Raw genomic sequence first — 27,515 nt, 5'->3', positions numbered from 1 at the left:
CTGGGAACTAAATGAATATTAATGAAAGGCATTTTCTGCTATTTGCTCAGCACTTGTCTGCATCTTTGCTCCCCCTGCACCTGACCCTGGGCGAGCATAACTTCCTCTGAAATTTAGATCAGCCTTTTAATTTAAGAGAGTGGAGCTCAAGCTGCCACTGAATATTAATTCTTACTAACTCCAGGAGGTTCAGGGCTGGCAGTCTGAGGTGAAATGCACACCTCCAGAAGCAGACACCCCATCACCACAGGATCACAGGATGCTAGAGGTTGGAAGGGACCTCAGGAGATCTTTGAGTCCAACCTCATCTTGCCCCAGTTTCCTTACCCCCTGAGCCAGGGGAGGATAATGCTTTCCCAAATGATGTGTGTGGAGGTCCAGGGAAGGGGCTGGATGGAACAGAGGAGGGATGGGGCAGGAAAAAACCCAACAGAGAGACTCAGAGAATCAGTAAGGTTGGGGAAGGCTTCTAAGATCAAGTCAGCCCAACCCCACCATGGCCACTAACCCCTGTCCCCAAGTGCCATGGCCACTAACCCCTGCCCCCAAGTGCCATGGCCACAGGTTTCTTGAACAGCTCCAGGGATGGGGACTCCAGCACCTCCCTGGGCAGCCTGTGCCAGTGCAGTGAGCTAAGCTCAGCCAGGGCAGGGCCAAAGGAAGTGGCAGCTCTGTAAGGTGGACAGCCAGCCCCTTCTCTGCAATGCACCACAGCAGCACAGGCACTGGAGGAGTAAATGAGCTGGGAGAACCCAAACATGGCATGGGAGAGCAGCAGGAGCCAGGGCTTGTGGTGACAGGAGAAGGGGCAGTGGTTTCCAACTAAAGCAGGGGAGATTTAGACTGGACATTAGGAAGAAGCAGGAGGGTGGTGGAACACTGGAACAGGCTGCCCAGGGAGGTTGTGGATGCCCTCTCCCTTGAGGTGTTCAGACCCAGGCTGGATGAGGCCTTGAGCAACCCTGGGCTGGTGGGAGGTGTCCCTGCCCACGGCAGGGGGGTTGGAACTGGCTGAGCTTTAAGGTCCCTTCCAACCCAACCCATTCTGTGATTCCATGGGAGGCAGCAGGGCAGAATCCTGCTCCACAGCAGAGCCATCCCAGGAGGGGACACAGTCACTTGCAACCTTTGAAACAGAAGCTTGAAGAGGGGGGGAAGGGGGAGGAAAGGAAACTGTAACCAAAATTTAAATTAAATGCTCTTTAAGAAGTCCTTGACAGCCTCTGGAGAAGTGGAAAGATAACTCAGCAGCTCCAGGCTGAATCTCTCCTTGCTGGGCCATAAGTGTGACTGGGATGGCTTCAGCACATGGGTGATGCAGCACCAGGGGAGCTCCTTTCCACAGCACATCCACCTGTTCTCAGCAGGACAAAACAGAGCCCTGTCCTTGAAAGCACACTGGGACCCCCTTGGGTTACTGTGCCATAAAACCCCTTTCCCATCAGGCTCACACATCAGCTCCTGCTGCCACCTGGACTAAGCCATTCCCTAAGAGCTGCAGCAGCATTGTCCATTTTCCAAGGGGTGTTGCTGAATCTTCCAGCTCTGTGAAGCATCCTTTTTGTTTCCCTTCCTCCACCACTAAGGAAATGTCTCTTTGCAGGCATTTACAAGGACAAAGGTTCTCTGACACAGTGCTGATCATCACTGCATGGGGAAAAAGTAAGCCACTGAAAGCTGAAGGAGGACATCTCCTATGTCCTAGATCTGCCAGCAATTAGAATGTGCATTGCTGGAGATCCTCAGGAAATTGTGTTTCCTGCAGTTACAGCCCAAAGGGTGATGGCAAAGATGCAGCTGACTGCACTCTCTGGGCCCTGTGTGGGAATTCCCCTCCTTTCCCACACCTTTCCTGACCTGCAGGGGCACCACACACAGAATGAGAGCCTGGGGAAGAGGGAGCAACCTCTCAGATGGCTTTGGGTTGCAAAGGACTCTCCAAGGACATCTTGGCCAAGCCCCCTGCAGTCAGAGCAGGCTGCCCAGGGCCACATCAAGTCTGATCTTGAATATCTGCAGGGATGGGGCCTCCACCACTCCCCTGGGCAACCAGTTCCAGTGTCTCACCACCCTCATTGTGCAGAGCTTCCTCCTAGAGTCCAACCTAAATCTGTCCTGCTGCAGTTTCAAACCATTGCTCCTCATCCTATCCCCACAGGCCCTTCTAAACAGTCCCTCCCCAGCCTGAAGGTCCCCTTCAGATAGTGAAATGCTAAGGTTTCCCTGGAGCCTCTCTTTTCCAGGCTGCACAACCCCAATTCTTTCAGCCTGTCCTCTGGACTCTTTGGGGAAGTCTCCAGGTAAAAGTGTGGGTTTTGCTGTTTTTTTTTTTCCCCCCCTCACATCTCTTCCCCACAGCCAGCCCCCCCCCCCCAGAAGAAGCTGCTCCCTGCCCCTCCACACCCCCTCAGCAGCTGGGGAGCAGCTGGGGGGCAGGTTACAGACCGTAGAAATAAATGGCAAAAATCCCTCCGTTGGCTCCGTCGCTGTGGAACTTCATCAGGACCTGGTTGGAAGAGCTTTGGGCTGATTTCTTTGCAGAGTTGCCAGTGAAGACACCAAGCTGTGGGGCTGTTTGCTGGGGGCCATCCCTAAAGTCATGTCAGAAAGGCCAGAGAAGAGCATTAGCACATGTCTTTAACCCTAGGCAGCAGCCAGCCTCCTACACTGCATGCACAGGAGCCCCTCCATGCTCTTCCTGCCTTGCCCTCCCTTTTCTCCATCCATAACACAGTCTCAGCAGCTTCCTGGGCAGATGGCCTGGACCATCCAGTCCCCCTCCCCACTCCATTATAACCAGTATAAGCTCTTCTGGCAGCACAGGGCTCACCCAGCAGACAGGCTGAACTTCATTTTCAGCTTCAGAAGCTGAAGAATTAAGGGCAGTTTCCCAAGGGAGTTTTTTTCAGCACAGCAAACACTCAGGTGTTTTCCAAGTCAGAGATTGACTTGCAAAGCTGCAGAACTTGGCCACAAACTCTTTGGTCAGTGCATCTTTCTGTGCTCCCTTGGCTGACTGAAGTTGGGGTCAGGCCATTCCCTTCTCCAAACAGGAAAAGTTGCTCCCAACCTGTAAGGGAGACCAGCTGGGATGGCAGGGCTGAGGATCTCTGATTGCAAAAGGAAAAACCCAAAGAGGACATTGGTAAATGATTTACCAGTTTCCCTTCTTTCAGCCTCTATCCATAGCCAGGGAGCCATAGACAAGAGAGGAAAAGGGAAGGGGAGGGAAAAAAAAAAGACAACTCCAAAAAGCCTCCAAAATGTCCATCAGAGAAATCAGAAACAAAAAGCAATTCCTGTTCCAGCAGCCTGAACAAGATTCATTTCAGCTGAAGTCAACCACATGAACCATCCATAAGCTGGCCTCTGCAGAGCCCCTTGGGCTTCCCAAGAAAAGTTCCTTATTCCATTCAGCAGGGAACTTGGGCCAGGCTGCTGAAAGCAGCCAGAAGGCTGAGAAGGACTCAGCCACCCAAGGCTGACCCAGCCCAGCTGAGATGCTGCTCTGCATCCCCCCTGCAGCTCAGCCCCTTGCTCCTGGGGGTTGGGACTGCAGCAGTGGGACTGTGGCTGCTGCCTGACCACAGACATCAGTGGCCAGGAAGACCTGCAAGGTCTCAGAGGTGTTGCTGTGTGGCCAAGGGTGGGATAACTTCTGCAAGGAGGCAGAAGCTCCCTGAAGGCTAAGGATTGCTGTGCAGATTCCTCTGCAGACCCAAAGCAGGACATGGCCATCACCTGGCAGGAGCAGCTTAGTCACCAAGGGAGCAGCAGTGCTGCAGGACCATTCCCTTCACTGGCCTTGCATTCCCTGCCCACAGCATGAACTCTTTGGAGGCATTCCCCATTCTGCAGCACCTGGCCTTTAACCTAAAGCCTTTACCAAGCACCTGGAGTTGGGAAAAAAAACCACAACAATTCCAAATCCTCACCCCAGTGTCACCAGAGGATACTTCCTCCCACTCTGTCACCACCTCCCCCTGCCACCAGCCCTGGGCTGCTCCATTTCTCACCAAGAGCTTCCTCCTGGTGCCCTCAGCCCTCTGCTCCACTCACCAGACAGTGATGAAATCGTTGTAGGGCTCTGTCTGCAGCAGGGTGAAGTTGAGGTGGATTCCATACCCCACTGGCACTGTCAGGAGCCAAGTGCAGTCCTGGGAATTGGGGTACTGGTTGGGGAAGCCAGGAGAGTAAACTGTACCATTTTGGGTGGTGATGTTCCCCCCACAAGGCACTGCAGGGAAGCAGACAAGAAACACAAACCTCATGAAGAAGCACCAAGACCCCAGACCAGACCTCCCCAAGATCCTCTACTTGCCAGGCTCCTTCCTTTTGCTTTGATAGAAAGATAGCAAGGAGGCTCCAGCCCCCCAGTCTTCCTATATCTTGTCTGATTCCTGTCTCTCAGAACCACAGGCAACCTTTTCAGCTTAATTCCACTACAATACATTCATGAAGTGCTGCAGGAGCTGCAAGGAGGCTGCTCAGGGCAGATGTGGTGGCCAGGTGTGCAAAGAAATAAACTCTCTCTCTCAAGCCCTGCTAAGAGTCTTTGGGCTTCACCAGCTGTCTGCACCCATGCATGGCAAATCCAGCTCCTGAGGAGCTCACACCAGTGGGCAAACCTGTCCACTTGTTCAGCCAGCAGAGCCTGGCCCAGAAGCACTCAGCAGCTGGCTTTTCACCGAGAACATCCAAGCAGGGGGGAAAGGATGATTTGTGTGACAGCAGCATCCAATCCATTAATCAAGATGACAGGTCTCTTGCACCAGGGATCTTCCAGGTCCAGAGGAACTCACAAACTAAAGAGAGCTGATTGGAAACAGAGAGGAAGATGGCATCCTGCTGGATGGAGAAGGGCTCTGGATGGAGCACCTCTCCTGTGAGGACAGGCTGAGGGAGCTGGGGCTGTTCAGCCTGGAGAAGAGAAGGCTCCAGGGAGGCCTTACAGCTGCATTTTAATATCTGGAGGGGACCTGCAGGAAGGCTGGGGAGGGACTGTTTAGAAGGGTCTGTGGTGGTAGGGTGAGGGGCAATGGTTTGAAGCTGCAGCAGAGGAGATTTAGGTTGGACACCAGGAGGAAGTTCTGCACAGTGAGGGTGGGGAGACACTGGAACAGGCTGCCCAGGGATGTGGTTCAAGAAGAGGCCTGATGTGGCCCTGGGCAGCCTGATCTGGCTGAAGATGTCCCTGCTGGCTGCAGGGGGGAGGGACAAGATGCCCTTTGAGGGTCCTTCCCTACCCAGTGCAATCTGTGACTGCTGAAGGCAATGCAGGATGGCTACAGCAGGTCCCTAGCTCTGGAAGTCCTTTGCACCAACATCAGCTTCTGGCCCTCCCTGGCAAGGAAGTTTGATGACAACATCTGCAGGGTGCTCCTGGTGAGCTGCAACACCTGAAGGCTCAGGGCAAGCACAGACCTGAGCCAGCCCTGGCCCAGAGCTGCCTTAACCCAACCCTTGGCTTGGAGCAAGGCATCCTCCCTCTCAGCACAACTCCCTCATCCTGGCTCTGTGCTGAACACTCTGCTGCTTCTTTTGGGTTTTTTTTTTGCACAGGAGCAGCACCCCCCCAGCCTCCCAGCACCCTGAGCTGATGTGGCAGAGGTGAGGTGAGAGCCTGGCTCCTTCCCTTCACCACCTGGCTCTGCTCTGCTCTGCTCTCTCATGTGGGCTGCCAAGCTGAGCAGAACACCTGTGTTTATGGAACTCCAGACACTCATCTTCTGAAACAAAGACCCTTGAGGGCCAAGTTTCTCTCTGCCTTGCAAAGCAGCAGGCAGCCTGCTGATCACTGGGAAAAAAAAAAAAAAAACAAACCTCCCTGGAGCCATGCTGGAAAGCTTGGCTTCTGTGCACTCCTTTTGGAATTACAGCTTCTCTTTTAATTAAAAGGGCTTTCAGTGGTGACCTGCAGAGGAGAGGTGAGGTGGTTAGCCTGAGGCTGCCAGTGCTGCCTGCTTGCTGCTATGCAAAAAGCAAAGAATTGGACCATTTGAGGCAAAAGCTAAAAAAAAGGGCAGTTCTGAGTTGACTTTAATGGTGTTTGCAGCTCTCCAGATGTGCACAAAGAGGCAAACTCAGCAAATGGTCCAAAATGTACCTAACCCCTCACCCCTCTCTGATGTCAGAAGGGCTGCAGAGCAAGAAAGCTACTTAAAAACACAACAAAGAGGGAAGAACTGGATGGTTGTAGCTGGCAGAGTTGATGCCTGGGGTAGAGAAGGGCATAATCTTCTTGCTGGTGGATGAGAAGCTCACCAGGAGCTGTCAGTGTGCACTTGCAGCCCAGAGAGCCAAGCAGAGCCTGGGCTGCAGCAGGAGAAGTGTGGCCAGCAGGTCAAGGGAGGTGATTCTCCCCCTCTGCTCAGCTCTGCTGAGACCCCACCTGGAATACTGCATCCAGTTCTGGAGCCTCTGTTACAAGAGGGATCTGGACATGCTGGAAGGTGTCCAGAGAAGGGCCACCAGGATGAGCAGAGGGCTGGAGCTCCTCTCCTACCAGGACAGACTGAAAGAGTTGGGGCTGTTCAGTCTGGAGAAGAGAAGGCTCTGAGGTGACCTTCTTGTGGCCTTCCAGTATCTGAAGGGGGCTACAAGAAAGCTGGGGAGGGACTTTTTAGGCTATCAGGTAGTGACAGGACTGGGGGGAATGGAACAAAGCTGGAAGTGAGGAGATTCAGGCTGGACATGAGGAAGAAGTTCTTCCCCATGAGAGTGGTGAGAGCCTGGAATGGGTTGTCCAGGGAGGTGGTTGAGGCTCCATCCCTGGAGGTGTTTGCAGCCAGGCTGGATGAGGCTCTGGCCAGCCTGATGTAGTGTGAGGTGTCCCTGGGCATGGCAGGGGGGTTGGAACTGGCTGAGCCTTGTGGTCCCTTCCAGCCCTGACTGATTGATTCTATGATTCCATGATAATCCTGCTAGCACCAACCCTACCAGCAGCACCCAGCTGAGCACAGGAGAGTTCCCCAGCTGAGCACAGGAGAGGAGTTCCCCAGCTGACACATCTCTGGTGCACTGCTGGGGTCAGGGAAAAGAGCAGCTGAGGATTTAGTTCTTTATGCTTTGTGTTCTCCCAGAGTTCAAGGACTTAAGCCTTGAAAAGAGGATAAATATCACCTCTCCCTTTCTTCCCCCAGTGCACAGTGCTTGCAGACCAAGTGCTGTAAAGAGGCTGGGATAAAGGTCAGTGCTCCTGGGAAGTGTGGTGGGAAATCTTCAATAAGCAGCCTTGAACTTCTAAAAGGTTCATCTGAAAACCTCCTAAAGCAAACCACACAAAACTCAGCCCAGTGTTGGGGGCTGAAAAGAGGATTTGAGGTTGAGCTTCAGTGCCCAGCATGTAGATCCTTCAGCTTGCAAGGTTCTCCTGGCATGTGTGGTCTTCAGAAAGGGGAACATGCAAGGCTCCTGAAGAACTCCCTTCTGGATCACTTTGGAGATGCCACCACTGCCACACTAAAGAGGGACACAATCTTCCCACACTAAGAGCTCCCAGAGCTGCAAGACCAGGGCCTGCTTTTATTTACCAGTGCCAGATGAAGGGAAGATGAAAGCTGTTGAAGAAAGAAACCAGCCCACAAGGATGGTGACAATCACCCTGCAGTGCACCAGCAGACAGCTGGAGATGGTCCTCAACCACAGCATGAGATTCAAACAGCCCCAAGCACACACCTTGGTCTGGAGCTGTTCAAAATGTTTCCTTGGACCAGGCTGAACTATTTTGAGCCTACTGAGAACCTGCTTCAGCACCTCAGGGCTTGAGCATTCCCAAGCACAAATCCAGGCTGGGCAGGGACTGGCTGGAAAGCAGCCCTGAGGAGAGGGACTTGGGGGTGCTGGTGGATGAGAAGCTCACCAGGAGCTGTCAGTGAGAACTTGCAGCCCAGAGAGCCAAGCAGAGCCTGGGCTGCAGCAGGAGAAGTGTGGCCAGCAGGGCAAGGGAGGGGATTCTCCCCCTCTGCTCAGCTCTGCTGAGACCCCACCTGGAGTACTGAGTCCACTTCTGGAGCCTCTGTTACAAGAGGGATCTGGACATGCTGGAAGGTGTCCAGAGAAGGGCCACCAGGATGAGCAGAGGGCTGGAGCTCCTCTCCTACCAGGACAGACTGAAAGAGTTGGGGCTGTTCAGTCTGGAGAAGAGAAGGCTCCGAGGTGACCTTCTTGTGGACTTCCAATGTCTGAAGGGGGCTACAAGAAAGCTGGGGAGGGACTTTTTAGGCTATCAGAGAGTGATAGGACTGGGGGGAATGAAATATAGCTGGAAGTGGGGAGATTCAGACTGGACTTGAGGAAGAAGTTCTTCCCCATGAGAGTGGTGAGAGCCTGGAATGGGTTGTGCAGGGAGGTGGTTGAGGCTCCATCCCTGGAGGTGTTTGCAGCCAGGCTGGATGAGGCTGTGGCCAGCCTGCTGTAGTGTGAGGTGTCCCTGGGCATGGCAGGGGGGTTGGAACTGGCTGAGCCTTGTGGTCCCTTCCAACCCTGACTGATTCTATGATTCCCAGTCTGCTTCCAGTGATGCTTCTGTTTGCAGAGCAGCTTTCAGCCCAATCACCGAACAACTCCAGACCAGAAGAGAGAGCTGAAGCCTTTTCCCTCCCCAGAAATGCTCTCAAGGTGACCCCAAAGCCATACCTTCACACCTGGGCAATGGGTGGTCCCAGTTCCTGTTGGTGCCATGCTGACAGGTCAGGACTGGGTGGCCAATCAGCTGGTAGCCAGGCAGACACTCAAAAGAGATGGACTGGCCAACGTTGTAACCTGCTCCTCTTACAACACCATTAGCAAAAGGTTCAGGGTCAGGGCACTCCTGCAGCTCATAGGCTGAGAAAAGAAACAACAAACCCCAAACGTAAGGAGAAATCACAGAATGAGAGAATTGTTTGGGCTGGCAAAGATCTCCTAGATCATTGAGTCCAACCATCAGCCCCACACCTCTCTACAGCTCCCTGAGTGGAGGTTGGAGACAGGTGGGGGTTGGACTCTTCTCCCAAGGGAAAAGCAGTGAGACAAGAGGAAATGGCTTCAAGTTGCCCCAGGGGAGATTCAGGTTGGGCATGAGGTAAAAATTCTTTGCTGCAAGAGCAGTCAGGGATTGGAACAGGCTGCCCAGGGAGGTGGTGGAGTCCCCACCCCTGGAGGTGTTTCAAAGAGGCAGAGATGTGGTGCTGAGGGCCATGGTGAAGCACCAGCACGAGCAGAGTGAGAGAATGGTTGGACTGAGTGATCCTAAAGGGCCTTGAGAACCAAACCAATTCTGTGATTCCATGAAAAGTTCATTTTCTCTTTCTACAGGGCCAAGGGCTGCTGTGGGCATTCCCAGTTCAGCACTTTCAAAGAGCAGCAACTCCACCAAGAGAAGCAGAGTTTAAGGGCCTCACTCCACTCTTTCAGAGGCTGCTCAGAGGACATCACATTCCAAAGTGGGGTTGGTGCCTGGGGACTCCAGCTGGGTAGGAAGGGCAGGCACCTCCATTCCCCCAACCTCTCCAAAAGCTGTGCTGAGGGCATCTTTTGATTTTCCTATCAGGTAGCCACGGCAGCTCCCTTGTTAGCTCATTTGGCTATTCCCAACTCCCTGCAGCAGCCTCAGCAGAAGCTGTTCAGGCTTCAGCTGAGATTTGAAAAGCAGCTGCACAACTGCAGAGCAAAAACTCCTGGCTGCTGAGGACTCTTCTCTTTCCACATGAGCCAAGGTCTAAGTGAACCTGGCTGGATTAATTCCAAGCACTCCAGGAACATTTCTTGTTTGCCCTAGGGGGACCAGATCCCAGTTCTAAGGATTAAGCATGGCCTTCATCTAACACCTTTCCACTCATTAGGATTAAGTCCTCATGGAATTAACTCAACAGAACAGCAACAACCATGAAGCCTGCTCTCACCCTTAGCACCTGGGGACAGGATTTTTTCTTTTTCATAGAATGGGTTGGGCTGGAAGGGACCTTAAAGCTCATCCAGTTCCAACCCCCTTGCAGTGACACCTCCCACCAGCCCAGGTTGCTCATGGTCTCATCCAGCCTGGCCTTGAACCCCTCCAGGGAGGGGACATCCAGGACCTCTCTGGACAGCCTGTTCCAGTGCTCAACCATCCTCAAATGAAGAAGTTCCTTGTCATGTTTAAATGGAACTTCCTGTGTTCAAGTTTGTGCCTTGTTACTCCTTGTCCTGTCACTGAGCACCACTGGAAAAAGCCTGACCTTGAACCTCTCCAGGGAGGAGGCATCCACAACCTCCCTGTTCCAGTGTCTGTTCCAAGCCCTATGAGGAGTTTGGAGTGGGGTTGTTCAGCCTGGAGAAGAGGAGGTTCAGGGGACACCTCATTGTCGTCTACACCTACCTGAAGGGAGGTTGCAGCCAGGTGGGGGTTGGTCTCTTTTCCCAGGTAAAGAGCAACAGAACAAGAGGACACAGTCTCAAGCTGTGCAGGGGGAAGTTCAGGCTTGAGCTTAGAGAGATCTTACATCTCTCTCTCTCAGAGAGATTGCCCTTTGGAATGGGCTGCCCAGGGAGGTGGTGGGGCCAATGTCCCTGGAGGGCTTTAAGAAAAGCCTGGATGAAGCACTTGGTGCCATGGTCTGGTTGATTAGCTAGGGTCGGGTGATGGGTTTGGACTCGATGACCTTGGAAGTCCCTTCCAGCCTGGCTGGTTGATTCTATCATTCCATCTCCCCACCTTTGCTGTCACTGCCCTGCTGCTGGCACCTCCTTACCTTGGTATTCCAGCTTGAAGCCAGGCTTGTTCTGGGAGTGGTCACTGTGGAAGTAGATGGTGGTCTCGTGAGAGGTGGAGAGGAGGGAGCCCGGGAGGTCGGCGCCGCTGAAGCGCCCGATGACGCTGCTGGTGTCGTGGGGACCGTTGCGGACCTCCACGTAGTCGTGGTTGGGCTCCGTGGAGAAGTTCAGGAACTGGATGTGAGCACCTGCAGAGGAGGAATGAAGAGTCTGCAGAGGAGGAGTGAAGAGTCTGCAGAGGAGGAGTGAAGAGTCTGCCTCCCTACCCAAGGGGATGAGCTTGGACAGGGATGGTGAATCCCCAGCAGCGCTCCCGGGGTAGCCTCGAAGGGAGGCAGCGCTTCGCAGTGAGGGGGGTGAAGGGCTGGGAACAGGTTGCTGGGGCCCAAGCCCTGGACACATCCAAGGTCTGTGGTAGTTTTAGGCTATGCCTTGAAAACATTTTCACAGGTCTTGAACAGAGTAGTAGAAGGTAAAGGAATCCCTGTTGGGTGTCACAAGGAAAGTAACAACAACTCTACACGATCCCATGGGAGAGATATGTACCACAGGACCTGATTCCCAAAACAACCTCTCTCTCTTCTTGCCTTTTCACTCTGGGAGAGACTAACTTGCTTCTGCTTGACCTTGGCTGCCTTGTTGTGACTGGTTTTAACTTCTCTGCTTCTGCCTCTTGTCCCTTTTCTACAGGGGAGGAGGCAGGGAAGGGAGAAGCTGTTGCAGCTCCCCTGGTCTTTGGCCAGGGGAGGTCCTTGTGCTGTTTATTAATTGTGAATATTGTGAACATTGTGAACATTGTGTATTTTGTACACATTCATTTTATTCCATTGGAGATTGTAGTTTTGCTTGTAAATACAGCTTCTGTTTGCTTCCAACTGAGCTGCTCTGGCAAATTTAATGTTGGGGGAGGGGGGTGGAATTTTCAACCCACCACAAGGTCAGACTTGATGAGGCCCTCAGCAGCCTGATCTAGTTGGAAATGTCCCTGCTGACTGCAGGGGACTTGGCCAAGATTCCCTTTGAGGGTCCCTTCCGACCCGATGCAAACTGTGACTCTCTCTCACCAAATCCCACTGGCAGCAATATCCTCCACGTGCAGTCCAGGTTGCTTGGATAATTTCCTGGGAATCCTGGACTCAGGAGCACTCCTTCCATCTCTTCTGCTGTTCCTCCACACTGGGCTGGAAAAATCAACAGTGTTTATGGTCAGGATCACTTAGGGGTCTCTCTGGGTCATGGTCAGGCTGAAAGAGTTGGGGCTGTTTAGCCTGGAGAAGAGAAGGCTCCAGGGAGACCTTAGAGCTGCATTTTAACATCTGAAGAGGACCTACAGGAAGGCTGGGGAGGGACTGCTCAGAAGGGCCTGTGGGGGGTAGGATGAAGGGCAATGGTTTGAAACTGGAGCAAGGGAGATTTAAGTTGGACATCAGGAGGAAGTTCTGCACAGTGTGGGTGGTGAGACACTGGAACAGGTTGCTCAGGGATGTGGTTGAGGACCCAATCCTAGAGACATTCAAGATCAGGCTTGATGTGGCCCTGGGCATCCTGCTCTAGCTGGAGGTGTCCCTGCTGCCTGCACCTGGGTAGGACAAGATGCCCTTTGAGGGTCCCTTCCAACCCAGTGCAATCCGTGACTCTGCCATGGCCAGCCAGCTGTGTGCCACAGGAAGACACTAGAAAGCAAGAAGAGAAAAAGGAGAAGCCTGCTAGGGGACAGCACAAGGCTTGCCAAGCACTGCATGGGCACATCCCTAAGGCAGGAGCCTTTCTCCTGCCCTCTGGAGATGGAAGCCTGGGTCCAGAGGTGCAGCTTGGGCAGCCACAGTGGGAGAGGCAGATCTGAGCTGCCAGGGACGAGACAGATGCTCAGCCTGGGGACCTTGGACACATCCTGCACACAGCACTTGGTGCAATCCTTAACCACCTCACAAAACAGACTGTGAAGAAGCAGCCTGGTCCTGTTTGGACTCCATTTACCACCACTCCCTTTCCTGGTCAACTCCACTTGTCAATCTCTGGGCAATTACTGATCAATCCAGAGCAGCCTCTGGGCACCCCCTACCACCAAGCCACCCACAGATGACAGCACAAAATGTGTTTACAGAAGGCATCACATGAAATTGAAACACAGATAAGCATCTTCTCATGCTTAGCTGGATGACCTCTGCCTTGTTAGGGCAACAGCACCCAGCTGGGCACATCCAGCTGCACTCCTAACACCTTCTGACAGCAAAGGTACAGATTCCAAGATCTCATTATGTGTGGACTTGCTCCTAACAAGGCTTCTCCCAGAAGGTTTCCCTTTCTTTTTTTTTTTTCCCCTCTTAATGGCTCTTTAATAGAACTTCTTCTAAATTATTTAGCAAGTCAAGCAGCTGGATGAAGCAGACCAAAAGGAAATCAGCATGCTTCACCAGAGAAGCAAGCTGCTCCTCAAGCAGGGGGGACAGCCAAAGCCTGGGTTGCTGTAGGGCCAGCAGCCAGTGGTGTTCTGGACAGGGTTTTGGTACAACCAAAGCCTGGGTTCCCATAGGTCCAGCAGCCACCTATGGACAGGGTTTTGGTACAACCAAAGCCTGGGTTGCTGTGGAGCCAGCAGCCAGTGGTGCTCTGCTCAGGGTTTAGACACAACCAAAGCTTGGGTTCCTGTGGGGCCAGCAGCCAGTGGTGCTCTGCTCAGGGTTTAGACACAACCAAAGCTTGGGTTCCTGTGGGGTCAGCAGCCAGTGGTGCTCTGGACAGGGTTCAGACACATCAGAGGACAAGGAGCCTGAGGACTGTCAGCACAGGGTGCTGTAGCACCCCTATAAAAGACAATGGCCACTCCTGATGACCTGTGCTGGGCTGCAGAGTCCTGTTTGTGCCTCTCTGAAGGTGGATGATCTGTTTCAGCTGAGCAGGATGGAAGCAGAGGGATATGAACAGAGAGGTGGGCAGGCATCTGCACCACTGCACTTGCTCAGGACTGTCCAGAAGCAGACAATCTGAATCAAACCATGTTGGTGTTTACACTGAGCAAGGACCAGCAGGAGCAGCTCAACCAGGCAAAACCCTGCTGAGCTGGGGGGGTCCAGGCTGATTAAATGAAAACTTGAAACTTGTAGTTGCTCAGCTAGATGATTCCACCAGCCAGATGAGGATCCCACCAGCCAGATGAGGATCCCACCAGACAGATGAGGATCCCACCAGCCAGATGAGGATCAAACCAGCCAGATGAGGATCCCACCAGCCAGATGAGGATCAAACCAGCCAGATGAGGATCCCACCAGCCAGATGAGGATCCCACCAGCTAGATGAGGATCCCACCAGCCAGATGAGGATCCCACCAGCTGCAAATGAGGATTACACCAGCCAGATGAGGATCACACCAGCCAGATGAGGATCCCACCAGACAGATGAGGATCCCACCAGCCAGATGAGGATCAAACCAGCTAGATGAGAATCCCACCAGCCAGATGAGGATCCCACCAGCCAGATGAGGATCACACCAGCTAGATGAGGATCCCACCAGCCAGATGAGGATCCCACCAGCTAAATGAGGATCTCACCACCTAGATGAGGATCCCACCAGCCAGATGAGGATCCCACCAGCCAGATGAGGATCCCACCAGCTAGATGAGGATCCCACCAGCTGGATGAGGATCACACCAGCTGGATGAGGATCACACCAGGATCTTCCTCCAGACTGGGATCCCCCAACTCTAATGCTAAGCTGAAGGGCTTCTGCTTCCCTTCAGAGCAGCTCCCATGGGCACAAGTCCTTCAGCTCAGTCATTCTGTCTCTGGGTTTGTTGCTGGCCTGCAGATCATCAGATAAAAGAACTGTTAGCTCTTCTAATTGCTTTAAAGCAAAATGATGTAAGCTAGAACAGCAGGAGCCTGAAATAACTGTTAACTAAAGCTATTAAATGCAGAAATGTCTCTCTCTCAAAGCTGTAAAGTGTGCAATATGAATATTAAAACTTCTGAAATTGCTAGGAGCCAAATATTGAAAACAACCCTAAAATAAAAGGCTCCAGCAAGCTGCCTTCACCCCTGTGCCTCTTGCCCTCAGGCTTGCTTCACTCAAGGTGGGAATTCAATGCCCAGTTCTTTCCTCTCAGGGCCTGGGACACTCCAGCCCTGCTCCTCAGAGTGTGTCAGGGACAATCAGATGTCTTGACAAGTGACCTGGCTCTTTGCTGATGACATAAGGCCTGCCAGAGACCAAACTGGGGATAGCAAGGCATCAAGTGGTGCAGCCTGGTGATACTGGGAGGGTCAAGAGGGGGCTGCTGAGCCTGGAGAAGAGCAGCCCCAGAGGGGACCTGATCAATGCTCAGCAAGAGATAAAGGGTTGGGGGCAAGAGGATAGGGCCAGACTCCATTCAGTGGTGCCCAGCAACAGGAAAAGGGGCAATGGGCACAAGGTGGAACCCAGGAGGTTCCATGAGGAGAAACTCCTTTGGTGTGAGGGTGCTGGAGCCCTGGAGCAGGCTGCCCAGAGAGACTGTGGAGTCTCCTTCCCTGCAGAGATTCCAACCCCTCCCTGGCCATTGTGCTCCTGGGCAAACTGCCATGGATGCCCCTGCTTTAACAGGGGGCTTGGACTGGATGATCTCCAGAGGTCCTTTCCAACCCCCACCCTGCAGGGATTCTGTAAGCAGGCTCCAGCAGGAGAGGCACTTTCAGTGATATGAAAATAAACCACAGCCTGCAGGTCTCCGCTTCAGGTGGAAAAATAATTCCTCCACCCCTAAACCCAACCTGCTTGCTGCATAAAGAAGTTTCAGGTTTGCCCTTTTGAATGATGCTTGGCTGAAGCAATCTGGTTGGGTGTTCCAGCTGATGCTGCAGCCACACCTGCAGCACCCAAAGCCAGGCAGCTCTGGGCAGCCCCCGGGGACCTGCTCAGTGGAATTTCCTCTTGCAGTGAACGAAGATTTCTTCACACTGACTCTTTTGGGTTTCTTTTCTTTCTCTTCCTCACAAAGCTGCACTCTCACAGACCTTAGAGATTTCTGGTTTTTCTTTCAGAGAAGTGCCCTCAACCTCTGCTAGGTGCCACAGAACCAAAGTCCTACCGATGCAGAGTGGCGGAGGATAGTTCCAGCGGCGGACGGTGCCTGGCATGCAGGAGATGTGTGAGTGGCCCTGGTGGAGAAGAGAAGAGCAAGACACAAGGGTTTGGAGGCTCACAAGGTTTGGAGGGTCTCCATCCTTTCTGTTGGGGAATGCCCAGTACCTGAAGAGCATAGCCTGGTTCACACTGGAAGGAGACGACGTCGTTCACCAAGTAGCGCTCTCCGACCTTCAGGCCATTGCCAGGGACTGGGGGCTCTGGGCAGCTGGACAGGCCAACAGCTGTGAAGGCAAGAGCAAAGTGAGGGCTCCAGGGAGCTGGGATGGGGTCTGTGCTGAAGGCAGAAAGAATGGAAGCACACATCTTCATCTTAGCCCTTTCCCCTCCTCACCCAGCACAGAACGTGGGTGGGAAAGTGCTGTGGCCTTTGGGTGCTCCACAAAGGCAACCCTGATGGTGTCACAGTCCCCCATAGGTCCAGCACCCAGAAGTATTCTTGTAGACCTGCTCACTCCCTACAACTACCTGAAGGGAGGTTGGAGTGAGGTGGGAGTTGGTCTCTTCTCCCTGGTAACAAGAGGAAATGGCCTCAAGTTCTGCCAGGGGAGGTTTAGTTTGGACTGAATTGCACTTTTCAAACCTATTTGCTGCTGAGTGAAAAATCAACAGGAACATTGGTTAGCTTCAGAGACAAACACAACATCTGTGATCAGAAGCAATTACCAGACAAGGTGTCCAGCAAGAAACAATTACGTTTGCTGTGCCCCGAGGAAGATTGCATCAACAGAGACAGCAGCCCCAGCACAGCTCTCATCAGCTCCTCATCACTGCTACCAATGCAGGAGTGCAGCCAGACCATCACCAGGCACCAGCCAGCCCCCTGAGAGCTGCACAGAGCCCATAGCAGCTCCTGGTCCTGGCACACCCATATCTGTAGCACACCCAAACACCCAAGCCTGCTGCTTTCCTGCCTGCTACCTAAACTGAATGCAGCTGAGGTTCTCCTTCACCCCTGCTCTGCCCTGATGAAGACACATCTGAAGTGTTGTGACCAGTCTTGGGCTCCCCAGCTCAAGAAGGACAAAGAACTGCTGTAACAAAAGGCTGTAAAGATGCTGAAGGGACTGGAACATCTCTCTTATGAGGGAAGGCTGAGGGACTTGGGGCTGTTTAGCCTGGAGAAGAGAAGACTGAGGGGGGAGCTTCTCAATGCTGATCAATACTCCAAGGGTGGGTGTCAGGAGGATGGGACCAGGCTTTTTTTCAGTGGTGCTCAGTGACAGGACAAGGGGTAGCAGGCACAAAGTTGAACATAGAAAGTTCCATTTAAACATGAGGAGGAACTTCATTACTTTGAGGGTGGTAGAGCACTGAAACAAGCTGTCCAGAGAGGTCCTGGATGTCCCCTCCTTGGAGGTGTTCAAAGCCAGGTTGGATGAGGCCTTGAACAACTTGGGCTAGTGAGAGGTGTCCCTGCCCATGGCAGGGGGGTTGGAACTGGATGAGCTTTGAGGTCCTTTCCAACCCAAACCATTCTATGACTCTATGAAGGAAACCCACCAGGTGCTACAAGCTGCACTGGCAGCAAGCTGAGGATCACCCCAGGGCCACACATCCCTCCTGCTGCCTCCATTCCACACCCGCTCCCTCTCTGCAGCTTGGGAGCAGTGAACCAGCTAAGCATGGACCTTAAAGCTGCCTGCCCCTTCCCCACTAAGCAGCTTCCACCTCTGCAAGGCAACAGCTCCATACCCCTTTGCCCACCTCTCAGGCTTGGCTTGCTCTTACTTTTGTACTCCAGGTGGAAGCCGGCAGCGGAGACGCTGATGTCGGAGTAGAAATGCAGATAGAGCTGGTTTGAAGTGCTGTTCAGCAGGGCAGGCACTGTAGTTCCTGGGAAAACAAGAGGTGCACAAAGATGAGGAAGAGGATTCTTCTTTCCCCCCCTCCTCCCCTCCTCTGTGTCCTCAGAGAGTAGCTGCAGAAGAGGCTGGGAACAGAAAGTCCTTTAGCTTCACAAGCTCCGCTGGTTTTGATCAGGTTCTAATGAGGCCAATTGAGAAATAACCCAAAGCTTCTCTGCAATGGCCTCTGCAAAGCCTGCTGGAGGATGTCATCATGGGAAGTTTTCCCACCTACAGACCAGACTAAAAAGCACTGAGAAGGGAATGGTGGTGAGAAACAGCGTGGGTGGAGCAGAGGTCCCCTGTGAGCTCCTGATTCCTTCTCCTGCCTTGGAAGCTGTTGCAGCACCAGGTCATGGCAGTTCTATCCCCAATGCAACACTGGGAGCAGAGGCTGCTGACCTTCATGCATGACCCTTCTCCTAACCAACCTCCAAGCACTCTGAACAAGCTTGTTCATTAAACAAGCAGCAGTTGGAGCCAGCGTTTTGGAGGTGGCTCTGCTATTTGAGAGCTTTACAAGCTCTTGGGCTGCTTGCTCTGCTCTGCTGAGAGCCACAGCCCCCCTCTGCCAAGCAGGAACAGTTGTTTTGTAGCCCTTCACCCATTTTGGTGCAATTCAGCCAGGTTTGGTGAAGCTGCAGAGGTCTGAGCTAACCCCACCTCACTCTGCAGTGCTGGGAGAACTCCCACCTCCAGGCTGTGGAAGTGCTCAGGGGGGTTCTGCACAGAAGCCAAACCTCCCCGGCCTGCTTTTGGCTTTGAGGGGATCTGTCAGCATTCTGTGCAGAAAGACAAGAGTCAAATTCCCAGTTCAAAGTATTTGATTCCCTGTAAGCACAGAAATCTCTTCCAAGTTTCCAAAGCACTTAAGCATAGATTTGATTTTGTGTCCTTGCTGGAGTCCAGCTGAGGGGAACAGAACACACAGGATGGTGAACACCTACCAGAGAAGCTTCCCAGCATGGTGGCTGTGTTGTCTCCTCCATCAAACACTTCCAGGGAATCCCAGTTCTGCTCAGTGACAAAACTGATCACCTGGATCTGAAGAGAACAAAGGCAAAAGTAACAGTACAGCTCCTGCCAGCATGATGCCAGCACTCCAAGAAGGACATTGAGGTGCTGGGGCAGGTCCAGAGAAGGGCAACACAGCTGGGGAAGGATCTGGAGATGAGGTCTGGTGAGGTGCAGCTGAGGGAACTGGGGTTGTTCAGCCTGGAGAGAAGGAGGCTGAAGAGAGATCTTCTTTTCCTGCTGCTACAAAGCAGAGCTCCTGGAATTTAACAGCAGCAGAGAATCTGAGATTTTTTTTCCCCCCCTATCTTGAGAAATCCCTGAAGACTTCTGCAACACTTTCAAAGGAAAGCAAACACCATCAGCTAAAAGAAAAGCCAGGAACCCCTCATTAAACCACAAAATTTCTTTAACCACAGAATTATCACAGAATCCTAGAATGGCTCAGGCTGGAAGGGAGCTCAGAGATCATCTACTCCAACCTCCCCACCATGGGCAGGGACAACTCTCAACCAGACTCAGCTGCTCAAGGCCTCATCCAGCCTGGTCTTGAACACCCCAAGGGAGGAGTTAGCCACAACCTCCCTGGGCAGCCTGTTCCAGAGTCTCATCACTTTCCTACTCAAGAGCTTCTTCCTCAGCTCCAGTCCAACCCAGCTCTCCCCCAGCTTCAAACCATTCCCCCTTGTCCTGTCTTTAGACACCATCAGGAAAAGTCCCTCTGCAGCTTTCCTGTAGGATCCCTTCAGCTATTGGAAGGCAGATCTAAGGTCCCCCTGGAGCCTTCCTTTCTCCAGGCTGAACACCCCCAGCTCCCTCAGCCCTATCCAGTGAGCAATCCTCACTTAATCCACTCAGCTTTCTACCCTTGCCTTGCTTTTCAGCTTTTAACCAAACCACTCAAGTGGCATTTTCAACTTTCCCACCTTTCCCTGCCATGCCCCACACAGTTTGGGAGCTTAACCAAGTCACTTGACTCCAATTAGTGAGAAAATCAATGCACTCTTCCAAGGAGCAACATCCTGAGATCTGATAAACCTGCACTTAGAACCAGGAGTAACATCCTGAGATCTGATAAACCTGCACTCAGAACCCAGGAGTAACATCCTGAGATCTGATGAACCTGCACTCAGAACCAGGAGTAACATCCTGAGATCTGATAAACCTGCACTCAGAACCCAGGAGTAACATCCTGAGATCTGATAAACCTGCATTCAGAACCAGGAGTAACATCCTGAGATCTGATAAACCTGCACTCAGAACCCAGGAGCAGCTCTTCCACTTGAGCAGAGACCTCCAGGTAACTGCAGAGATTTGTTTTCCTTGATTACCATTAAAATGGACTCTTGCCTTTATTCCTGAAGGCTGGGAGTTCAAAGAATTCAGTGTCTCATTAAAAAAAAAAACAAAACAAAACAAACCAAAGAAAATCAGCTGTGCTGTAGAGCAAGTTTAGTGAAAGAGCCTTGAGAGAGAGAGCCAAGAGTAGCTGGGTAAAACCAGCTCAAATCTGGAAGCTTTAGAGGACATTTTCCACCACTGGATACCTCCAGTCACACCTTTGACCTAAATCAAAGCACTCCCAAAGACAAATCAGGAGCAGCACTGACATGTACCACTTGGTCCCAAAGGAGAGGCTTCGTTTCTTGGCACACAGTTGTCCTGCCCCAGTGCCAGGGGTGTGTGGAGGAAGCTGAGATGTCAGCAGTTCAGGCAGGGAGATTTCAGAGAACCACTGAATTAGAGAATGGTGGAGGTGGAAGGGAGCTCTGCAGATCACCCAGTCCAAGCCTCTGCTAAAGCAGGGCACCTGCAGCAGCTGGCTGCAGCACAGTGGCCCCACAGGGTGGGGGTTGGGGTCTCAGCAAAACTTCTTTGGTGTGAGGGTGCTGGAGCCCTGGAGCAGGTTGCCCAGAGAGGTTGTGGAGTCTCCCTCTCTGGAGACTTTCAAAATCCACCTGGATGTGTTCCTGTGTGACCTGCTCTGGCAGGGGAATTGGACTGGATGACCTCCAGAGCTCCTTTCCAATCCCTACCATTCCATAATCATCATTTCTGCCATTTCAACCTTTTCGCTCCTTGCTTTACTCTGAATAACAAAGCAGGATATAAAGGTCCTGCAAAGCTTGGGGGGGTTCCCCTCTCAAATCTAAGTGGGAGCTCATCTAGCAGGAACTGAAGTGAATCCTACAGAACCATTTCTGATCCCTCTGACCAAGCCAACACCTCCCAGCCTGCCTCACCACAGCCCTGCTGTGATTTACAGCGTGGCAGGAGAACGTGGACTGAGAATGTGCATTTTGTTTGCTCTTACATCCCCTAAATTATTGATTCTCCTCCCCACCCAGCCCCCAGCTTCACAGAATAAACATTTCTTAAGGTCCTAATTCCAGTCTGACAAGTGGATTCTCGAGGGATCTGCATCTATTTACCACCATGTACATAAATTAATTCACTCTGGAAGGTTTTGCTACAGGGATGAATAATTCATGGCCAAAGTGCCAGCTCGTACACTGATTACATAAAAATCCTGCTAGTGACTTGCTGCTGCCCAAGAAAGCTTTAATTTCACCTCCTCCTCTGATTTACAGTTGTTTAACCTTTAATTGTTGTACAAAATGAGGGTAAACTGCTGCCTGCTTTGGATTTAATAACTGAGAGCATCTCACACACAAGAGCAGGTGACCAGGGAAGTGGAGCTGAGGTGAATGGGGCAGGTTATGCAGCAGCTGTGGTCCAGCTCTGAGGCCATCACCCTGCATCTAGGCTGTCCTTCATCCCCTCTGGGCTGCTCTCCATCCCCTCTGGGCTGCCCTTCATCCCCTCTGGGCTGCCCTCCATCCCCTCTGGGCTGCCCTCCATCCCCTCTGGGCTGCCCTCCATCCCCTCTGGGCTGCTCTCCAACTCCTCTAGGCTGTCCTTCATCCCCTCTGGGCTGCCTTCCATCCCCTCTGGGCTGCCCTCCATCCCCTCTGGGCTGCTCTCCCTCACTTCTGGGCTGTTCTTCATCCCCTCTGGACTGCAGTTCATCCCCTCTGGGCTTCTCTCCATCTCCTCTAGGCTGCCCTTCATCCCCTCTGGGCTGCCCTCCATCCCCTCTGGGCTGCCCTCCATCCCCTCTGGGCTGCCCTCCATCTCCTCTAGGCTGCCCTTCATCCCCTCTGGGCTACTCTCCCTCACTTCTGGGATGTCCTTCATCCCCTCTGGACTGCCCTTCATCCCCTCTGGGCTGCTCTCCATCACTGGAGGTGTTCAAAAACCTGTAGCCATGGCAGTTTGGGACATGGTTTAGCGGGCATGGTGGTGTTGGGTTGCTGGTTGGACTTGCTGATCTCAGAGGGCTTTTCCAACCTTAATGACCCTGTCTTCTGTGAGGATGAGGCACAGAGGTTTGGAAGATCTCCAGAGGAGACTCCACAACCTCTCTGGACAGCCTGCTCCAGGGCTCCAGCACCCTCACACCAAAGAAGTTTCTCCTCATGTTGAGATGGAACCTCCTGGGTTCCAGCTTGTCCCTGTTCTCCTTGTCCTATCACTGGGCACCACCTGAAAGAGCCTGGCACCCACTCCTCAGATATTGATAGAGATTGATCAGATCCCCTCTCAGCCTTCTCCTCTCCAGACTAAATCCCCCACAGGTCTCTCAGCCTTTCTTCATAGGAGAGATGTAGATGGATAATCTCTGAGGTCCTTTCCAACCCGATCTATGACCAGGTGGCCTCTGAGTGCAGCAGACACTGGGGGTGCTCCTCTCTAGCCCACACTGCTAACACTCTACCTGGATCCCTGCTCCTTCTGGCACTGTTATCTTCCAGACACAGTTGAGGCTGTTGAGGTAGGGCTCAGGGAAGCCAGGGGACAGGATGGTTCCTTTGCGGTCCGTCAGGTTTCCACCACAGGGCACTGGAAAGAACAAAGGAAGGTTTGACCCTGGAAGGACCTGCAAAACATCTGCCCACAGACAAACCCCAAGCAGAACTGGCTCCTGATTTCATGAGAGGGTTTGTAGCAGCAATGCTCTTCTCAGTAACTCTCTCACACAACTTCCCATGGTCCTTAGGTGTGGGCACCGCTGGGGACCTCAAGCCCTTGGGACTGGTTCTGTAGGAACTGCAGGCTGCCCAGGGCCACATCAAACCTGACCTTGAATGTCTCCAGGGATGGGGCCTCAACCACATCCCTGGGCAACGTTTCCAGTGTTTCACCACCCTCATTGTGCAGAACTTCCTCCTCATGTCCAACCTGAATCTCCCCTGCTCCAGTTTCAAACCATTGCTCCTCACCCTGTCACCTCAGTCCCTCCCCAGCCTTCCTGTACTCCCTTCAGATACTGGAAGGCTGCTCTAAGGTCTCCTCAGAGCCTTCTCTTCTCAAGGCTGAACAACCTCAATTCTTTCATCTTATCCCCACAGGAAACGTGCTCCAGCCCTCTGATCATCCTCTGATCCTCCTCTGGAGCCTCTGCAGCAGGTCTATGTCTCTCCCGTGTTGGACACAGCACTGCAGGTGAGGTCTCCCCAGAGCAGAGGGGCAGAATCCTCTCTCTCCATCTGCTGGCCACATTTCTTTTGATGCATCCCAGGCTGCCATTGGCCTTCTGGGCTGCAAGTGCCCATGGCTGGCTCATGTCCAGCTTCTCCCCCACCAGCATCCCCCAAGCCTTTTTCTGCAGGGCTACTCTTGACTTCATCGTCCCTCTCTATCTCATCCCCCTCTCTCTCAACCTCATCACCATCTCTCTCAGTCTCATCTCCCTCTCTCTCAACCCTATGCCCCTCTCTCTACCCCATTCCTCTCTCTTAACCCCATCTCCCTCTCTCTCAACCCCATGCCCCTCTCTCCACCCCATTCCTCTCTCTCAACCCCATCCCCCACTCTCCACCCCATCCCCATCTCTCCACCCCATCCCCCTCTCTCTTCACCCCATCCCCCTCTCTCTTCACCCCATCCCTCTCTCTCTTCACCCCATCCCTCTCTCTCCACCCCATCCCCCTCTCTCTCACCCCATCCCCTCTCTCCACCCCATCCCCCTCTCTCTTCACCCCACCCTCCTCTCTCTCCACCCCATCCCTCTCTCTCCACCCCATCCCCCTCTCTCTTCACCCCATCCCCCTCTCTCCACCCCATCCCCCTCTCTCTTCACCCCATCCCCCTCTCTCCACCCCACCCCCTCTCTCTCCACCCCATCCCCCTCTCCCCCATCCTCTCTCCCACCCCCCCTCCCTCCTCCTCCCCCCTCCCCCTCCTCCCCTCCCCTCCCCCCTCCCCCTCCTCCTCCTCCCCCCTCCCCCTCCTCCCTCCCCCTCCCCCTCCTCCTCCACCCCATCCCCCTCCCTCCTCCCCCCATCCCCCTCCCTCCCCCCATCCCCCTCCTCCTCCCCCCCCCTCCTCTCCTCCACCCCCTCCCCCTCTCCTCCCCCCACCCCCTCCCCTCTCCCCCCCCTCTCCTCCCCCCCACCCCCTCCCTCCCCCCCTCCCCCTCTCCTCCCCCCACCCCCCCTCTCCTCCCCCTCCCCTCCTCCACCCCCCCCCCTCTCCCTCCACCCCTCCCCTCTCCCCCCCCATCCCCCTCTCCTCCACCCCCCCCCTCTCCCTCCACCCCACCCTCCTCTCTCTCCACCCCCCCTCCTCTCCTCCCCCCTCCTCCCCTCCACCCCATCCCCCTCTCTCCACCCCATCCCTCTCTCTCACCCCCATCCCCCAGCAGCCTCCTTTGATACCCAGGGTTGCCCTTCCCTAGGCGCTTCCAGCCCCTAGCCGCAAAGACACCTACCCAGGCAGGTGGGCACCGACACGTTCCACTGTGCCAGGGCCCCGGGCATGGTGAGGCACTCGATGGCACGGGAGCCCTGCAGGGCATAGCCAGCACTGCACTCGAACCTCACCACGGCGCCCACCGCGAAGTCGCTGCCCAGCCGCCGCCCGTAGCGAGGTTCCGGCACCGAGCTGCACTGGGTGGCACTGGTCCTGGGCACCGCTGCCATGGCGGGAGGAGAAAGCAGCAGGAGAGGGGAAAAGGGGAAAAGAAAGAAAAGGAAGCAAGAAGTGGTTAGGAGAAACGGTTTGGAAACGGTGAAAGACAGAGCTGGGGGCTGGTTGTATCCAAAGCACAAAGGGAGGCTGAGTCCAGCCATGGTCATCATGATCCTGACTGTGTCTGAAGTACAGAGGCTGAGTCCAGCCATGGTCATCATGATCCTGATTGTGTCTGAAGCACAAAGAAAGGCTGAGTCCAGCCATGGTCATCATGATCCTGATTGTGTCTGAAGCACAAAGAGAGGTGAGTCCAACCATGGTCATCATGATCCTGATTGTGTCTAAAGCATCAAGAAAGGCTGAGTCCAGCCATGGTCATCATGATCCTGATTGTGTCTGAAGCACAAAGAGAGGTGAGTCCAACCATGGTCATCATGATCCTGATTGTGTCTGAAGCATCAAGAGAGGCTGAGTCCAGCCATGGTCATCATGATCCTGATTGTGTCTAAAGCATCAAGAGAGGCTGAATCCAGCCATGGTCATCATGATCCTGATTGTGTCTAAAGCATCAAGAGAGGCTGAATCCAGCCATGGTCATCATGATCCTGACTGTGTCTGATGCAGAGAGGCCCCCGGTCATCATGGGGTCTGGTTTGATCTCCAGACCATGGAGAGGACCATGAGGGGAGCCCTGACGCTGCAGCTCTCCTCTCCAGGCTGCTTTAGGCTTCTGACTCCCTCACCTGCTGGGACTCTGCCATTTGTGTGTGTCACAGGAGAGAGGAGGCTTTGGGAGAGGGACAGAGCTCCTTGTTCATGTGAAAATGAGAGCAGCCAGAGAGATTAGCCACACCCAGAGCACACCCAGGGCTGGCTCCTTCCTGCTCTTGTTTTCCATGCAGTTAATGACTGAGGAGTGTGCAGTTCCTAACTAACATGCAGGAGGGAGGAGGTCACCCTCTCACATTTCACCCAAACCTTTGCTTTGCTGAGCTCTTCCCAGGTTTCTAAGGATGGTTTGCAGTAATTAGGCAGAAATCAAAGAGCACAGATCTCTGAATACTCCAAAATCCAAACCATGCTTCCCTCCACCCCTGGAGGAGCCACAGGGCTGTCCCTGCTGCCTGCTTCCGCTTGAAGGTGCACATCAGAGCCTGGCTGCAGCCCAGAGAAGCAGACAAAGCAGGTGGGTGAGGAATTCCTTCTGTTTCCTCACCAATCTGTGCATCACTTTTCTGTTTACTACTTCAAGAGCTCCAAATGGGACTCACCCAACGCAACCCAAGCTGTGACTGGAAGGATCAAGGGGTAGAAGCTTGACAGCAGGAGCCCTAAGCCTGTGACACACAGAGGAAGGGTTTTACAGAGCTGCCAGACAAGTGTTCAGCTGCTTACACCCAGAAATGTGCTAAAACACCACTGGGGGAAATTCCTTGGGCATGAGCCTCAGGATCTTGCTGTCTACTCAGGGCATGACTCCATGAGATCCTTCTGCTGACTAATCCTGGGATGGGGGGGGTGGGGGGCGGGTTGAGGGTGAGTGAAAAATGGAAGGTCTGAAGAGGAAGTTCCTAAGATAGCTCTGCAAGTTCACTGCTCCCAAAATGATCTTTGTCTCTTCTGGTAATTTACCCACACACAGGATCCCAGGATGGAAGGGGCTGGAAGGGACCTCCAGGGATCATCCAGTCCAACCCCACTGCTAAAGCAGGGCCACCCAGGGCAGATTACAGAGGGTCACAATATCCAGGTGGGTTTTGAAAGTCTCCAGAGAAGGAGACTCCAAAACCTTTCTTGGGAGCCTGGTCCACTGCTTGGGCAGCCTCAAAGTGAAGAATTTTTTCCTTAAAATGCTCAAGATGAGCTCAAGAGAAAGATGCTCAAGGCAATCAACCTTCTGCATGATCAGCTGGACCTTGAAGTCCTCTACAATGGAGCTGGAGGAGACACCTCTAGTCCAAAGGATAACACCAGAGCATGTCAGGCAGGGGCAAAATCAGAAGGATCAAGGCCACAAAGCAGAGAATCACAGAACCACTTTGGCTGGATGAGACCTCCAACATCACTGAGTCCAACTGTCAAGTCAGCAGCACCAGGCCACCACCAAACCACATCCCTCAAAGCATGTAAGGACCCAGAGATGCCAAAAGCAGCTCAGGATGGTCCAAAACATCACTTGGGTTTTTGACCAGGATCTCAGGACCAACCTGAGGGCATCTGCAGAACACAGCAACACAACTGTACTCACCTTGGTAGACAAAATGAAAGCCTTTGGCAGTAGACTGACCCTTGGAACTAAACTTGATGAGGATCTGGTTGGTGGTAGCTAAGGGCAACGATTCCCCTAGGGGAGGAGAAAGAGGGAAAAGAAGAGAGAGACAGAGGTTACAGCAGAAGCCACCCAAAGGGGCTGCACACAGCATGGGCTTCAGTGCAGGCTGGACCCCAGCAGCAGCAGGGTCACATCCCCTACCTGTGTGAGAGCCTGAGAGGGAGCTGAGGAGTCTGGAGTGCTGGTTGGGGCCATCATGGACTTCAATGATGTCGTTGAGTGCGGTCTGGAAGAAGGCAAACTGCCCAAAGACCACTGGGAAGAGAGAGAGCATTGGTCAGGGTGGGCATCAGGATGCTGTCAGCATCACCCAGCCAGGACCTGCAGCCCAGGCACTTCAGCTGCTTTCCACACAACCACAGATTGCATCAGGCTGGCAGGGACCCTCAAAGGGCATCTTGGCCAACCCCCTTGCAGCCAGCAGGGACATCTTCAACTAGATCAGGCTGCCCAGGTACACATCAAGGCTGATCCTGAAGGTCTCCAGGGATGG

At 53.4% G+C, this 27,515-nt stretch overlaps 1 protein-coding gene across 1 annotated transcript in view; it reads right to left on the bottom strand.

Annotated features, from left to right (window-relative positions):
• The window catches only part of CSMD2 (CUB and Sushi multiple domains 2), a 352,515-nt gene that overhangs the window by 46,318 nt on the left and 278,682 nt on the right, over positions 1-27,515 (bottom strand). Inside the window, exons 32-44 of the mRNA XM_054395468.1 lie at positions 27,164-27,277; positions 26,939-27,034; positions 24,488-24,691; positions 22,493-22,617; positions 18,648-18,744; positions 17,585-17,689; positions 15,959-16,077; positions 15,798-15,867; positions 11,799-11,915; positions 10,713-10,922; positions 8,638-8,826; positions 4,060-4,237; positions 2,446-2,591 (exon numbers count right to left, since the gene is read on the bottom strand). Coding sequence (XP_054251443.1) covers positions 2,446-2,591; positions 4,060-4,237; positions 8,638-8,826; positions 10,713-10,922; positions 11,799-11,915; positions 15,798-15,867; positions 15,959-16,077; positions 17,585-17,689; positions 18,648-18,744; positions 22,493-22,617; positions 24,488-24,691; positions 26,939-27,034; positions 27,164-27,277 — 1,770 coding nt within the window. The remainder of the gene's footprint in view (positions 1-2,445; positions 2,592-4,059; positions 4,238-8,637; positions 8,827-10,712; positions 10,923-11,798; positions 11,916-15,797; positions 15,868-15,958; positions 16,078-17,584; positions 17,690-18,647; positions 18,745-22,492; positions 22,618-24,487; positions 24,692-26,938; positions 27,035-27,163; positions 27,278-27,515) is intronic.

The sequence above is a fragment of the Indicator indicator genome, chromosome 33 (assembly GCF_027791375.1).
Source record: "Indicator indicator isolate 239-I01 chromosome 33, UM_Iind_1.1, whole genome shotgun sequence".
Taxonomy (NCBI): domain Eukaryota; kingdom Metazoa; phylum Chordata; class Aves; order Piciformes; family Indicatoridae; genus Indicator; species Indicator indicator.
The sequence above is the reverse complement of the archived record's forward strand: the minus strand, read 5'-3'. Positions and strand labels throughout refer to the sequence as shown.